Source organism: Paramisgurnus dabryanus, chromosome 21 (genome assembly GCF_030506205.2).
Source record: "Paramisgurnus dabryanus chromosome 21, PD_genome_1.1, whole genome shotgun sequence".
Lineage (NCBI taxonomy): Eukaryota > Metazoa > Chordata > Actinopteri > Cypriniformes > Cobitidae > Paramisgurnus > Paramisgurnus dabryanus.
In genome coordinates, this window is record NC_133357.1 from 27,178,747 (window position 1) to 27,191,040 (window position 12,294).

Here is a 12,294-nt window from a genome sequence, read left to right on the forward strand (position 1 = left end):
CTTGGAGAACCAGAAAGAATAGTTTTATGTCTCAGTGTGTTTTACGTGTGTGTGTGTGTGTCTTTAAAAGATGTCTGACTACTGTTTTTCACGTGCTGGTGTTTGCAAACAGTTATCTACAGACTTGCAATGCAATTGCAGTTTCAACCAAGTGTTGAAATGAGTACTCGTCAATGTGTGTCCTCTTGATTGTCTGCTTTGGTTAATCTTCATTAATTCTGCTGTGTTTATTATTGCTCTTAAATGCAGGTTTGATTTTAAAGCTTTGTCAAAGAGTTTTACAATCACATCTTCAGCTTTAGGAACAGCTACAGCTCCTATGACTTCATCTCCACCAATCACCGTTGAAGATTTTTACTCAGAATGTGTTTGTTTTTTAAACATCCTTTTAGCCCAATCAAAATTTAGATGCATTAGTTTATGATTGTCTCTTTTGTCTCATGTTGATTCTCTACAGAACAATGATAACGAAACACCGTTGCATTGTGCAGCACAGTATGGACACACACAGGTGGTGCAGCTGCTGCTGGAAGAGTTAACCGATCCCACCATGCGTAATAATAAGTTTGAGACACCGCTGGATCTGGCCGCTCTCTACGGCAGGCTGGACGTTGTCAAACTTTTGATTTGTGCCCATCCCAACCTACTCAGTTGCAATACTAAAAAACACACCCCTCTCCATCTGGCATCTCGTAATGGACACCTGTCCGTGGTAGAGGTTCTTCTGGCGGCTGGTGTGGACATCAACTACCAGGTGAGGATTGATCAGGCTTGAAACTTATGTCATTTGTTTTGTGGGTTCCTGTGCTTCAATCCATTGGTCTATTCTGCATTTTGTCTGTTCTTTATTAAATTTCTTGTGGTATACCCGCTTCTTTATTAGAAGCCATGGGTATACCCGCTTTATTAGAAGCCATGGGTATACCCGCTTCTTTATTAGATGCCATGGTGTATACCCGCTTCTTTATTAGAAGCCATGGGTATACCCGCTTCTTTATTAGATGACATGGGGTGTACCCGCTTCTTTATTAGATGCCATGGGGTATACCCGTTTCTTTATTAGATGGCATGGGGTATACCCGCTTCTTTATTAGATGCCATGGGGTATACCCGCTTCTTTATTAGATGCCATGAGGTATACCCGCTTCTTTATTAGATGCCATGGGGTATACCCGCTTTATTAGATGCCATGGTGTATACCCCCTTCTTTATTAGATGCTATGGTGTATACCCGCTTCTTTATTAGATGCCATGGTGTATACCCGCTTCTTTATTAGAAGCCATGCGTATACCCGCTTCTTTATTAGAAGCCATGGGTATACCCGCTTCTTTATTAGAAGCCATGGGTATACCTGCTTCTTTATTAGATGCCATGGTGTAGGGATGCACCGATACCGATACTGGTATCGGGTATCGGCCTCGATTCCACATTTTTAAAAGTACTCATACTAGATAAAAGTCCCCCAATACCTGGAATCGATACCACGGTCTGAGAAATGTCTATGTTTGAGCGGCGTGTAAGGGGTTAATGCCTCTTGTGTTGTCCAAAGAGGCAGAGTTTACAACAAACTGGAAAACTAGTCCCTTGTTTTTTTTGTTAAATTATATTACTAAAGCTGTTACCTGTACATTTAAATCATGTTTTTTTATTTAAGTACTCTGTATCGGTATCGGCAAGTACTGAAATGCAAGTACTCGTACTCGTATTCCAAAAAAGTGGTATTGGTGCATCCCTACCATGGTGTATACCCGCTGCTTTATTAGAAGCCATGGGTATACCCGCTTATTTATTAGAAGCCATGGGTAAACCCGCTTCTTTAGATGTCAGGGGTATACCCGCTTCTTTATTAGATGCCATGGGGTATACCCGCTTCTTTATTAGATGCCATGGTGTATACCCGCTGCTTTATTAGATGCCATGGGGTATACCCACTTCTTTATTAGATGCCATGGGGTATACCCGCTTCTTTATTAGAAGCCATGGGGTATACCAGCTTCTTTTTTTAGATGCCATGGGGTATACCCACTAAATTCTAAACATTGATTAATTGCATTCAATTCATAATGATCCTTATGCTGAGAAGTCAAGCAGCAGAAGTTAAGTGACAATACTGGGCTCATTTTGGAGTGAAATAAATATGCAAGACTAGTCAAACATGTCACTAGCTGTGTTTCCATTACCCATTAAATTGTGCAAATTCACTTGCGAATTAAAAATACAGCCAATGAAAACATGTCTATTTAGCAAAAACTACCATATATCGCAAAGAAAGTGTTTATGCTCGCATGAGGTGGTTTTTCAGGCAATTTGGAAAAGATGTATTTTGCAAAACTGCAATGGAAACAGTTTATTCATAGTTTCAAGTGACCTAATGTAAGTAAGTGATATAATTATTATTTGAAGATGACGCCCAGTACACGTCTGCTCCCAAGTGTAAGAGGCTTTCCTTGCCAATAATGTTTGGATGACACTCTTACATCTCTTTTGTGTATTGCATCCATTTGTTTTTGTTATCAGACAGATAAAGGTAGCGCTCTTCATGAAGCAGCCCTCTATGGAAAAACAGAAGTGGTACTAAAACTTCTCAACGCAGGTATCGATGTGAATATTGTAGACTGTAAGAATCTGACAGCGCTGGACACTGTTAGAGATATGCCCTCTCAAAAGAGCAGACAGATCGCTGGACTCATTCAGGGTGAGAGATGATCTTATTTATATATTATAAACATCTGCTCTAAACTCTTATTGTATCTTTTAATCTTCTGTCTGAATTTACTTCACACTCTTAATTTACAGCATGATTTCTATTATGTATTGTTTGACTTATTCACCTGTTGATGTTATAACAAGTGTAAAAGTCTGTTAGCACATTAAGACAAAGTCTCTAAAAGACTAAAGTCTAAATATTTCATCTAGTAATGTGTCTGAAATTAATGCTGCTTTTAGTAATAATAATAATAATAATAATAATAATAATAATAATAATAATGTTTTAATCAGATGTTTTAATAAAAGACTAAATGGAAACAGTGTTTGAGTTGTGTTTTTAATCATTGTGGTGGTTGTCTTCTCTCTGTAGCTCATATGAGTGGCTGTCCGTTAAACATAACTCCGCCTTCTCCACCTGTGACTACAACTCAAAACAGCTTGAGCCCCAAGAAGAAAGGTGAGGGGAAATCTTATACGTGCATAGACATGCTATCATTATGAACTTTATACATTTTAGGCCTGGTTTAACAGAAAAGGCTTAGTTAAAGCTAGGACTAGGCCTTAGTTAAATTAAGATGATGAAGCATCTTTTATAAACGTGCCTTAGAAAGGCTGGTTTGTATCTTAAGACAAATCTTATTTTATTAAGCTTATTTATGTAGCTTAGCTTTTAAAGGAACACGCCCAGATCTTGAGAATATAGCTTCTTCACTGTTTCCCCCTGAGTTAGGTAAGTCCATACATACCTTTCTCATCTCCGTGCAGTTTAGTAAATCTGGCCCTAAATGTTGTCAGCACAGATGTTGTTTGGTTGTGTGATCACAGGAGAAATGGAGCAGCAGGTCATTGATCTTATTTCGGCTATGGAGGAGAGTCCATATGAAGCTCTGTGTGAAGCGTCCTCGTGTCAATCGCTCGACAGTCTCGCCAGTGGAAAATCATCCGACAGAGATTCCGGCCGACCGGACAGTGAAGCTGGAAAGGTGAATGAGTTTGGCTGATGTCAACAGTTTGATTGACTCTAAATGTTCTGCTTGTATAGGAACCGACAGATGATTTTCTTGGTTTAAATGAGTATTTTGTGTAGTGCTGGTTTATCCACTAGATGGAGACTGTCAATTATAATCTGAAGCTCTGAAAGCTAATGTTGATATTTGAAATCACCTAAACACACACACGCCTTTACCCCAATATAATCTGGACCTTCTTTTGATAGACCCAACCCACACATACACAATCCAGGCAACAATGTTGTTTAGTAGACGCCCCTTACTGCTGATTGGCTACCAGTGTGTTTTGGTAGTCGGCCCGACTCCCTTTTCCAAAGCGTTTTTCAAATCGTGCACTCTACCTTTAAAGCTCATGTTTTGTCTTTAACATATGAAATCTGTCAGACTTTTGTATGTAATGTTTTGTTTGTTTGTGATGTGATTGTTTGTTGTAGAAAGAGCGATCAGCACCTCTTCAGGTTGTTCAGGGCCCAGATGAGGAGCTCAGTTCTGAGGTAAACTCTTTTTTTTCCCGCTCCTAATCCACATTCATGATGTTATTTAGATGAATATAAAAACAAATGTTTTTCACTCATGTTCTAAATGAGTCAAAAAGTCAAGACACGACCCAATGTCAAAGTTTCAGTGTCCATCACTGTAGTTCATCCAAAACAAACCAGAAATGACTCAAAGTGTTAAATACGGAATTATCCTTTAATTGTTTTTTAGTTCAATTCAATAAAATTGAGTTAAAAATTGTTAAGTTAAAAGTTCTAATTAAAAAGTTTAAATTAAAATTTAGAAATATAAAGTTATTATACTACATCAACAGCACACATTAGCCAGCTAACCATAACTATCACTCAATTGAAAAAGAATCTGATTATGGCATATACATTTTTCAATCAATGCATATACACTTCCAGTGTAATGCTTTCTGATCAAAACAACACTAAATTACTGATACATGTCAATGGCTGCGTTTACATTTTGCATTAACATGCGATCTCGGCGATCCGTTCACGCAGATCCGATCATCCGTATATCAGGACACGGCGCGTTTACATTTGTCACATAAATGTGGCTTCTGTATCTGGATGTGTGATCGGATCCCGTGCGTGGAGACACGCGCTGGGTGGATAGCTGTCAATCAAAATTGGTACATAGAATGGGTTGGTCTTTAGCCACATGATTTAGGGTTTTCGCGCTAACCGCAATCCCGTATTGTACAGTGCTACTGAACAGCAGAGAATAACTAGCAACCCCAACAACCGTGATGTCCACATTTTAAGCGTTATATTTTTTAGCTTTAAAAGCCTTATAGCGTCCGCACCGCGGATGAATGTTCTGTTTAACTTTACCTGAACTTGACTTTCACCCGCATGCTTTAAATCAACAACAAAATCCGTGTGAAACATGACCGACTCCACTGTTTTATTCTGCCCTAATAACGGGCTTTTGCCTCTGCCTGAACTTATATGTATATTTATATTTTAACCATAAACTGTTGTTAGTTATGTTTCCTGGTAATTTTAATATGATTTAATTAAAAGAGCTAACAATTTCCTAAATTTCCTGTTCATAGTGCGTAAGAAGTAATGTAATTTACAAACACATATAAGTAACCTTGCATAAAACCAACACTGAATAAATGTATTTGGCTAATGGTTTGTACGTGTTTTAAAGTAACTTAAAATGTGTTAAATGAGACAGAAACAGCCGATTGACCAGAAATAAGCGCAACATTCACGTTGATATGTCGCCATGGAAACTCAAACATTATAACGATCCTGAATTCTGCTATTAAATATTAAATCTCTCTATGAATAGGAACATATAACATATGCCTGAATAACTTAAATACAGTCAGCAGTGTTAAAATGCTTCTGAATATCGATTTATTAAGATACTTTTAAGCGTAGCTTTCATTGCTCCACAAATATGAATTTATGCGTCTCTCACCTGCGCTCCATGACCTAACGTCCTTTATTTTTGACAGTTGTCAGTGAGAGGAGATGATAGTGGGCGGGGTTTTTTGTGACGTTGACCTGATGCAGATACGATGGCTGGATTGCATTTACATTACACTGAGATCCGATCACAAAGCGTCCTCGACTACCTCTGCATCAGGACACACAGATCGGATAACATTCCGATCACAGACGCGTTTACACTTGTCTTTTCAATGTGTATGTGGACAACATCCGGATACAGGTCGCATGTTAATGCCAAGTGTAAACGCAGCCAATGTGTGTGTTCTTATTCTAAACAAATGCTCTACTCTTCCGCACAATGGTGACCATTTAAAAACTCAACTAAACAAACACTTTCAAATACTTATATAACAGCTCACTAAACATTAATAAATCTCTCTCTTTTTTATCTTGATTAAAAACGCATGAAATAACCTTTTATTTTGATATCATTCAGTCTCATGCAAAGCATGCTGGGAACTGGAAATCCCCACCCAGTTTTAGCAATATTGCTTAAAAGGGGACATATCATGCAAATCTGACTTTTTCCATGTTTAAGTGCTATAATTTGGTTCCCAGTGCTTCTGTCAACCTAGAAAAAAGGCATCGCGAAAATCATAGGGCTCTACTAATAAATGAATAACTTGCCTCATCTTTCACTCCTCTAACTGACTAAGTCTAACTGACACTCTGATTGTAAACCAAGAGCGCGTGCCGCGTCCAGAAGTGCTTGCGCAACATTACGCACAGTGCGTAAACATTATCGATCACTTATCGAACTGTCCTTTATCATTTTATCGGAAAAGTTTACATCTGTAAAATTATCGTTTTCAAATATCGCCTAGCACTAATTGTAAAATTTGGTATTTTTGAAGAACCAATCCCACATTTGAGAGGTGATAAAAGGAGAACAAATGAAAGTAGGATGAAGCTGATTTTTATTTTGAAAGCAGAATGTCTGTTCTTTCATTTGATATATTGTATGTTTTTATATTTTAAGAAGAACATTAACTGGAAGGCATTAAACTTTTGTGACGCTGGCGGGGAAAGAGTTAAATGAGTTATGTTTACATAGCTTGATTTAAAACACTGTGATATTCCTAGGAACCACTTAATATTTTTCATTAAAACCAAACACTATTGTAATCGAATCAATGAGCAAATTTTAATTGTTAAGTTGTATTAGAATTAGAATAATTTTTTCAGTGTAGGTATTTTAACTGTAATGAAATACAGTGAACTAGTTAGAGTATTTGAGTAATAAATGCACAGCAGTGTTTGTATGCTGGGACAATGTTAAATATCACACACCGTTTCACTCACTGCACATCTGACTGAATTAACAATCTCCTCATGAATATTAATGAAGAGCATCTTCAAACCTTTACTCTGCCCATAACCAATATTCACAATCCCTCTGTCCCTGAGGTTGGCTGATATACATCAGGAATAGGTTTAATATTGTAACATTCAGATTTCTGTTCGCTGGAATAAGCCTGCTAATAATGGACTGTACTATACATTTTGATCATGTAGCATTATATACTGTGTACATGTATATAAAACATCTGTTAGTGTTGTATAGCGTTAGCAGAATTTCTGGAGCATCAGCCAATCATAGTCGCCTGCATTAAAGCCCACTGTTATACATCAATCATCGTCTGTATGATGTTTTTATTGAATTGAATGCCTTTATTGTCATTGTACTTTACAGCACAACGAAATTCGGAGCGCTCTCCACATGGTGTATACAATAAATACAATAAATAATCAATAATCATTATAATACATAAAATACTAAGAATAAATAGAATAGAATAAAAATACAGTAATAAAATACAGTAATAAAATAAGAATAAAACAATGATCGCAGTTCAAAAAAATGATAGTAAGTGACTGTTTAATCTAACTACCTTTGTTTAGAGAAACTATTGCATTTGGGAAGAAACTGTTTTTAAATCTGGTGGTGCTTGTTTGTATGGACCTATATCGCCTACCAGAGGGCAATAGTTGAAACAGGTAGTGTCCAGGATGTGTGTTGTCCTTGGTGATGTTCTTTGCTCTCGAGAGAGTACGACTGAGTGCAATGTCTGACAGGGAAGGGAGAGGGCAACCAATGATATTTTCTGCAATCTTTATGATTCTTTGTAGAGCCTTTTTGTCTGCGGCTGAACATGCAGCAAACCACACAGAGATACAGTAGGATAAAACGCTCTCAATGGTGGCTTTATAAAAGGACACCATCACCATCAAATTCATGCTGTTTTTCTTCAATATCCTCAGAAAGTGAAGACGCTGCTGTGCCCTTTTAACAACTGTAGTGGTGTTATGCTAATAGTGATGACACCGAATGTGAAACGACTAACTGCTGAGTTTATCTCTTTATGTCCACAGGCCGTTTACACCAACAGCAGTGTAGATGAACGCATGGAGTCAGAGGAAGACCACATATATGACCTGCTGGTCACCGCACACACAAAAATGCCAAACACCTCCCAAAACAAAACAGGTACATGTTACTTACTAGGTTGGTATTTGAACTTTTCTTTGGCAGGATACTGTGAGATTTTTACTGTTTGAGACCTCGTACATGTTTCATATTCACAGAGGTTTGGGTGTGGCTTCTTTGCTCCTCCCCAGCATGTATTATACATGCATGCATATCTTTTCCTACTAAAATATGGTCTTAGTAGTGATCCTCATCCAGTGTATAGGTTTAGTGATTTGAGCAAACCTTTAACTCTATGTATTAGACTTCTGATTTAAATTTATACTCTTACTGTGCGTTCATACCAGACGCAAATAAAGAGAAAAAATCACGCTATTGGCACGTAGCTGGATGCTTGAACATTTTGAGTTAAAGGTGCAGTGTGTAACATTTATAAGGATCTCTTTACAGAAATGCAATATAATCTACATAACTATATTATCAGCGGTGTATAAAGACCTTACATAATGAACTGTTATGTGTTTATTACCTAAGAATGAGATGTTTTTATCAACATACACCGTGGGTCCCCTTACATGGAAGTTGCCATTTTGTGCCACCATGTTTTTACAAACTGTGTTTTGGCACTACTGTATTTTCTCTTAAACAACAACATGTTTGTCCTGTGGTAGCTACCGTAGCTTCTCTATGCGTTTCGGTGAGTGGTGGACTGAGCTGTTGGTTGCAATTCACAATCTCACTGCTAGGTGCTGCGAAAATCTACACACTGCACCTTTAACTTTCGTCATTCACGTGTGAAATTCAGATGTGAATAAGCTCAATCTGCCGGCTTTAGCTAGCTTATAGTCTTTATATTAATAAATATATATCGAGAGACTGAGAGAGAGACCGAGAGAGAGCTTAAATTGAGTAGAGCGTTTTACGACATACCAGATTGTCCGACCTCCTCACTCACTTTCTTTCGAAGCAAAATCCTTTTTATTCCTGTTTCTATAAAAGCACGAAGATGTGTTGACATCAGTGACAATGATTTTGTCCTCCATTGTTGTTAAGTACTTCTGCCTCGCTTGCTATGTCATCATCACATCACTACTAGAGCTAGCTCCTGATTGTTTAACGTGGCGCAAATATCTGCCAGCGGTTTTCTTTTTTCTTTTTTGAAGTTATGCACGTCAGACGCCAGAAGTGCTCAATTCAAACTGCGTTACTTCTCGCAGCCGGATGTCTATCGCGTTTTAGCATTGATTTAAAATGTAATCACTGGTGTTAAACGCTTTATTTGCGTCTGGTGTTAACACACTATTATTGTACTGTACATTCTTGATACATTAAAACGCGTGACTTCATGAGCTTATCAGAATGATAAAGTTTGCTTTTTCATTTGTGAATGATTCTTATAGAGTAGTGAAGACACCTTTTAGAGTTTAGCTTCAACCCTACAGTACTTAAACGCATGTTAAACAGTTGATCAGTGTTATTATTCTCGTACTACTATACAGATAGGAAGCCAAAATGATTGATGTTGACTGTGGTTTGCCAATTTGATTCATAGAAACTCTTTAAAGGGAAGAGAATGGGTTTACCAGATTTACTAGTTTAAGCCTTTATGGTTGTCAGTTCACATCAGATATCTCGTCTTTCATTTGTGTCTTTATCCTAACATAATCTGATATGTTTGTGTCTTGAGAAGAGCACACAGTCAAGTCTTCCAGCAGTGCTGTACCTCAGGTGAGTCCTGCACATTTCTTCTGTATTTGTGCAGTCTAAATGTTGTTTGTCGTGTGTGTGTGTGATCTTCTGTAGATGCGCTACAGAGTGTTTGTTTTGTCACTGTAATAAAGCTGCAGATGTTGATTAATGTGTGTAAATGATTGGTGTTATTGTTGCAGAAGAAGACAAGTGCACACACTGACCTGCAGCCTCCAGCATGCAGCACAAATACACTGCAGCCCCCTATACCTGTATTCAGTAAAGCCCAGACATCTGCAGGTATGTATGTGTGTGTCTCTGTTCCAAATTCATAGTGAGCTGCCTACCTAGGAAACATTTTTAGATGTCATTATGATCATACTTATTAAGATATCATCAGCTCCAAAAGGTAAACTTTAAAGTTATGCTGCTTTTTGTTTGATTGGATTGTGGATAAGATGATCCCTGAATGCATTACTCTAATCTGAGTGAAAATTCAAGATGGTGGACAACAAAAGAATAATGTCAAAGATATAGTTTAAGCACAGCTGTCAGGGGGACAATGCAACGCTCAGTATGGGCACTCGGTTGACAGAAGCCTCGCCTTCCAGTTGAAAGAACCAATCATTATGGGGCGTGCACACCAAAGCCTGCTCCCGGTGTCCAAATTTAGGGAAGAGAAGGATGCTGTTCTCAAGGCGGGCATAAACTGTGCGATTTTTGCTGTCGTGGGAGCTCGCATGCAATGTTTTCTCAGGAGCAAATTTTTGATGCTGGTATGGACGCGGCTCGCAACGTGCCGGTTCCGAGCACCTCCCAATAATTTTTAAACATGTAAAAACTTTGGGAGCTGTTGGTGTGGGTGAACGAGACGATCTAACAATGCACTTGAAGTTGACCAATCAGGTGGGGACACACAGAAGAAAGACAAATGTGGCACTGCTACCTCAAATCTGGACGACAACTCTATAGCTGGCTATGTTTCACGCACACACCCCGGACATCATGACAAATATGACAGGTCCTTTCAGTAACACGGCCTCTTGATCAGCTTCTTTGCCTTGAAAATCTGTCATACGTGTTTTTGTGATGTCTGGTCATAGCTTTGAATGTGTGTGGAAACAGGAGAGAGTGTAGTTTCATTGTAAACATAAAATAAGCCAACTAAAACATGTAATAAATAAATATAAAAATTCTTAGACTCCGTGCAGAGACCACTGGTTTATACAGTACAGGATGTACAAAGAGTGTCGCCATTTTTGGGGTAATCCAAGCTGTGCCAAAGTCGCTGTAGTACAGTTTCATAAATGAATGGATATTAAAAGGGCTGTCGCGACAGAGTAAAAAGCAACGGAATGTCCATGTTTAATATAAGTTATGCATTTATTGTTTTACACTTTATACACGTATAATCAGAGGTGGAAAGTAACAAATTACATTTTACAGTAGTTTTTAAAATCTGTACTTTAAACAAAACATACTTAAGTAAAAGTATTGTACTTTGCTACATTTTAAATCATATCTGTTACTAAGTAAAAAATATAAAAAAGCAAAGTGAAAGACGCGCAACAGATGGATGATTGGGGGGGGAACGCGCAAAAAGAACCATGGAGACGGACGAGACAGGCGCGCGCTAATGCAGACCCGCCTCAGTTCAAATCTTATGACAGAAACCCCTGGCCATATTTAAGTGACCACTTTCCACTGACGCGAAGCGAGTGTTTCATTCTTATGAAAGGTAGGATTCATGCTCTTGAGTACGAAATTGCCGTTTTACCGCTCTCTTGCATGCGTTTTTAATACCATGCGCATTATCTTCCGAGGTCTAGCAGCTTCGCGTCAAGTCAAACACAACTTTAGAACGTCATCAGGTACCCAGGTCAGGGAAGCTAGAAGACAATAAATGTGTCAAAAGTATATAGACATGGCACTCATCTCATTTTATGCTCATTTAAACTATATATAGTTTAATAAAATAATGTATGTTACCAGCAATACATCAATTACAACCTTACTATAGTGATTGTATTTACTAGCTGCTGACCACCTTCAAAAGTGCATAACTCATCATTAAAAAATCATTAAACCATTCCATAAATGTTTCTTATTTTCCAAAAGCTTATTTATTTTATTAACTTTTTGTAATTGCATTTTAATTGTAAAGATGTTCCTACAATTAAAAACAACTAGTTTGAGATTTATATTCCCTTGTAGTTTTTGAACTATACTTGAATCCTCCACCTCTCTCGCTGTAAAAAAAGTAACTTTTACTCTGAGTAAAGTTAAAATGACTAACTTTTTACTTTTACTTGTAGATTTTTAGAAAAGTACCTTTACTTTTACTTAAGTAAAATATTATTAAAGTAACTTTACTTTTACTTGAGTACAATATTTTATTACTGTTTCCACCTCTGCATATAATAAATGCAAAATACATTCAGGTTTTGAAAGATCTGTTCATTAAATAATTACTTTTAAATATGT

The 12,294-nt window shown here is 37.6% G+C and overlaps 1 protein-coding gene across 5 annotated transcripts in view; it reads left to right on the forward strand.

Annotated features, from left to right (window-relative positions):
• Positions 1–12,294, forward strand: part of LOC135775893 (ankyrin repeat and SAM domain-containing protein 1A-like) — a 128,404-nt gene that overhangs the window by 56,244 nt on the left and 59,866 nt on the right. For 4 of the 5 annotated variants that reach the window (XR_010543954.2, XR_010543956.2, XR_010543957.2 and 1 more), the window contains 8 exons: positions 458–754; positions 2,519–2,696; positions 3,081–3,167; positions 3,536–3,693; positions 4,155–4,214; positions 8,067–8,181; positions 9,812–9,849; positions 10,011–10,110. Coding sequence is in view for 1 of the 5 variants with exons in the window: in XM_065286465.2 (XP_065142537.1) it covers positions 458–754; positions 2,519–2,696; positions 3,081–3,167; positions 3,536–3,693; positions 4,155–4,214; positions 8,067–8,181; positions 9,812–9,849; positions 10,011–10,110 (1,033 nt within the window). In the remaining 4 variants the exon portion in view is untranslated. The remainder of the gene's footprint in view (positions 1–457; positions 755–2,518; positions 2,697–3,080; positions 3,168–3,535; positions 3,694–4,154; positions 4,215–8,066; positions 8,182–9,811; positions 9,850–10,010; positions 10,111–12,294) is intronic. The other variant, XR_010543955.2, reaches the window with a different exon arrangement.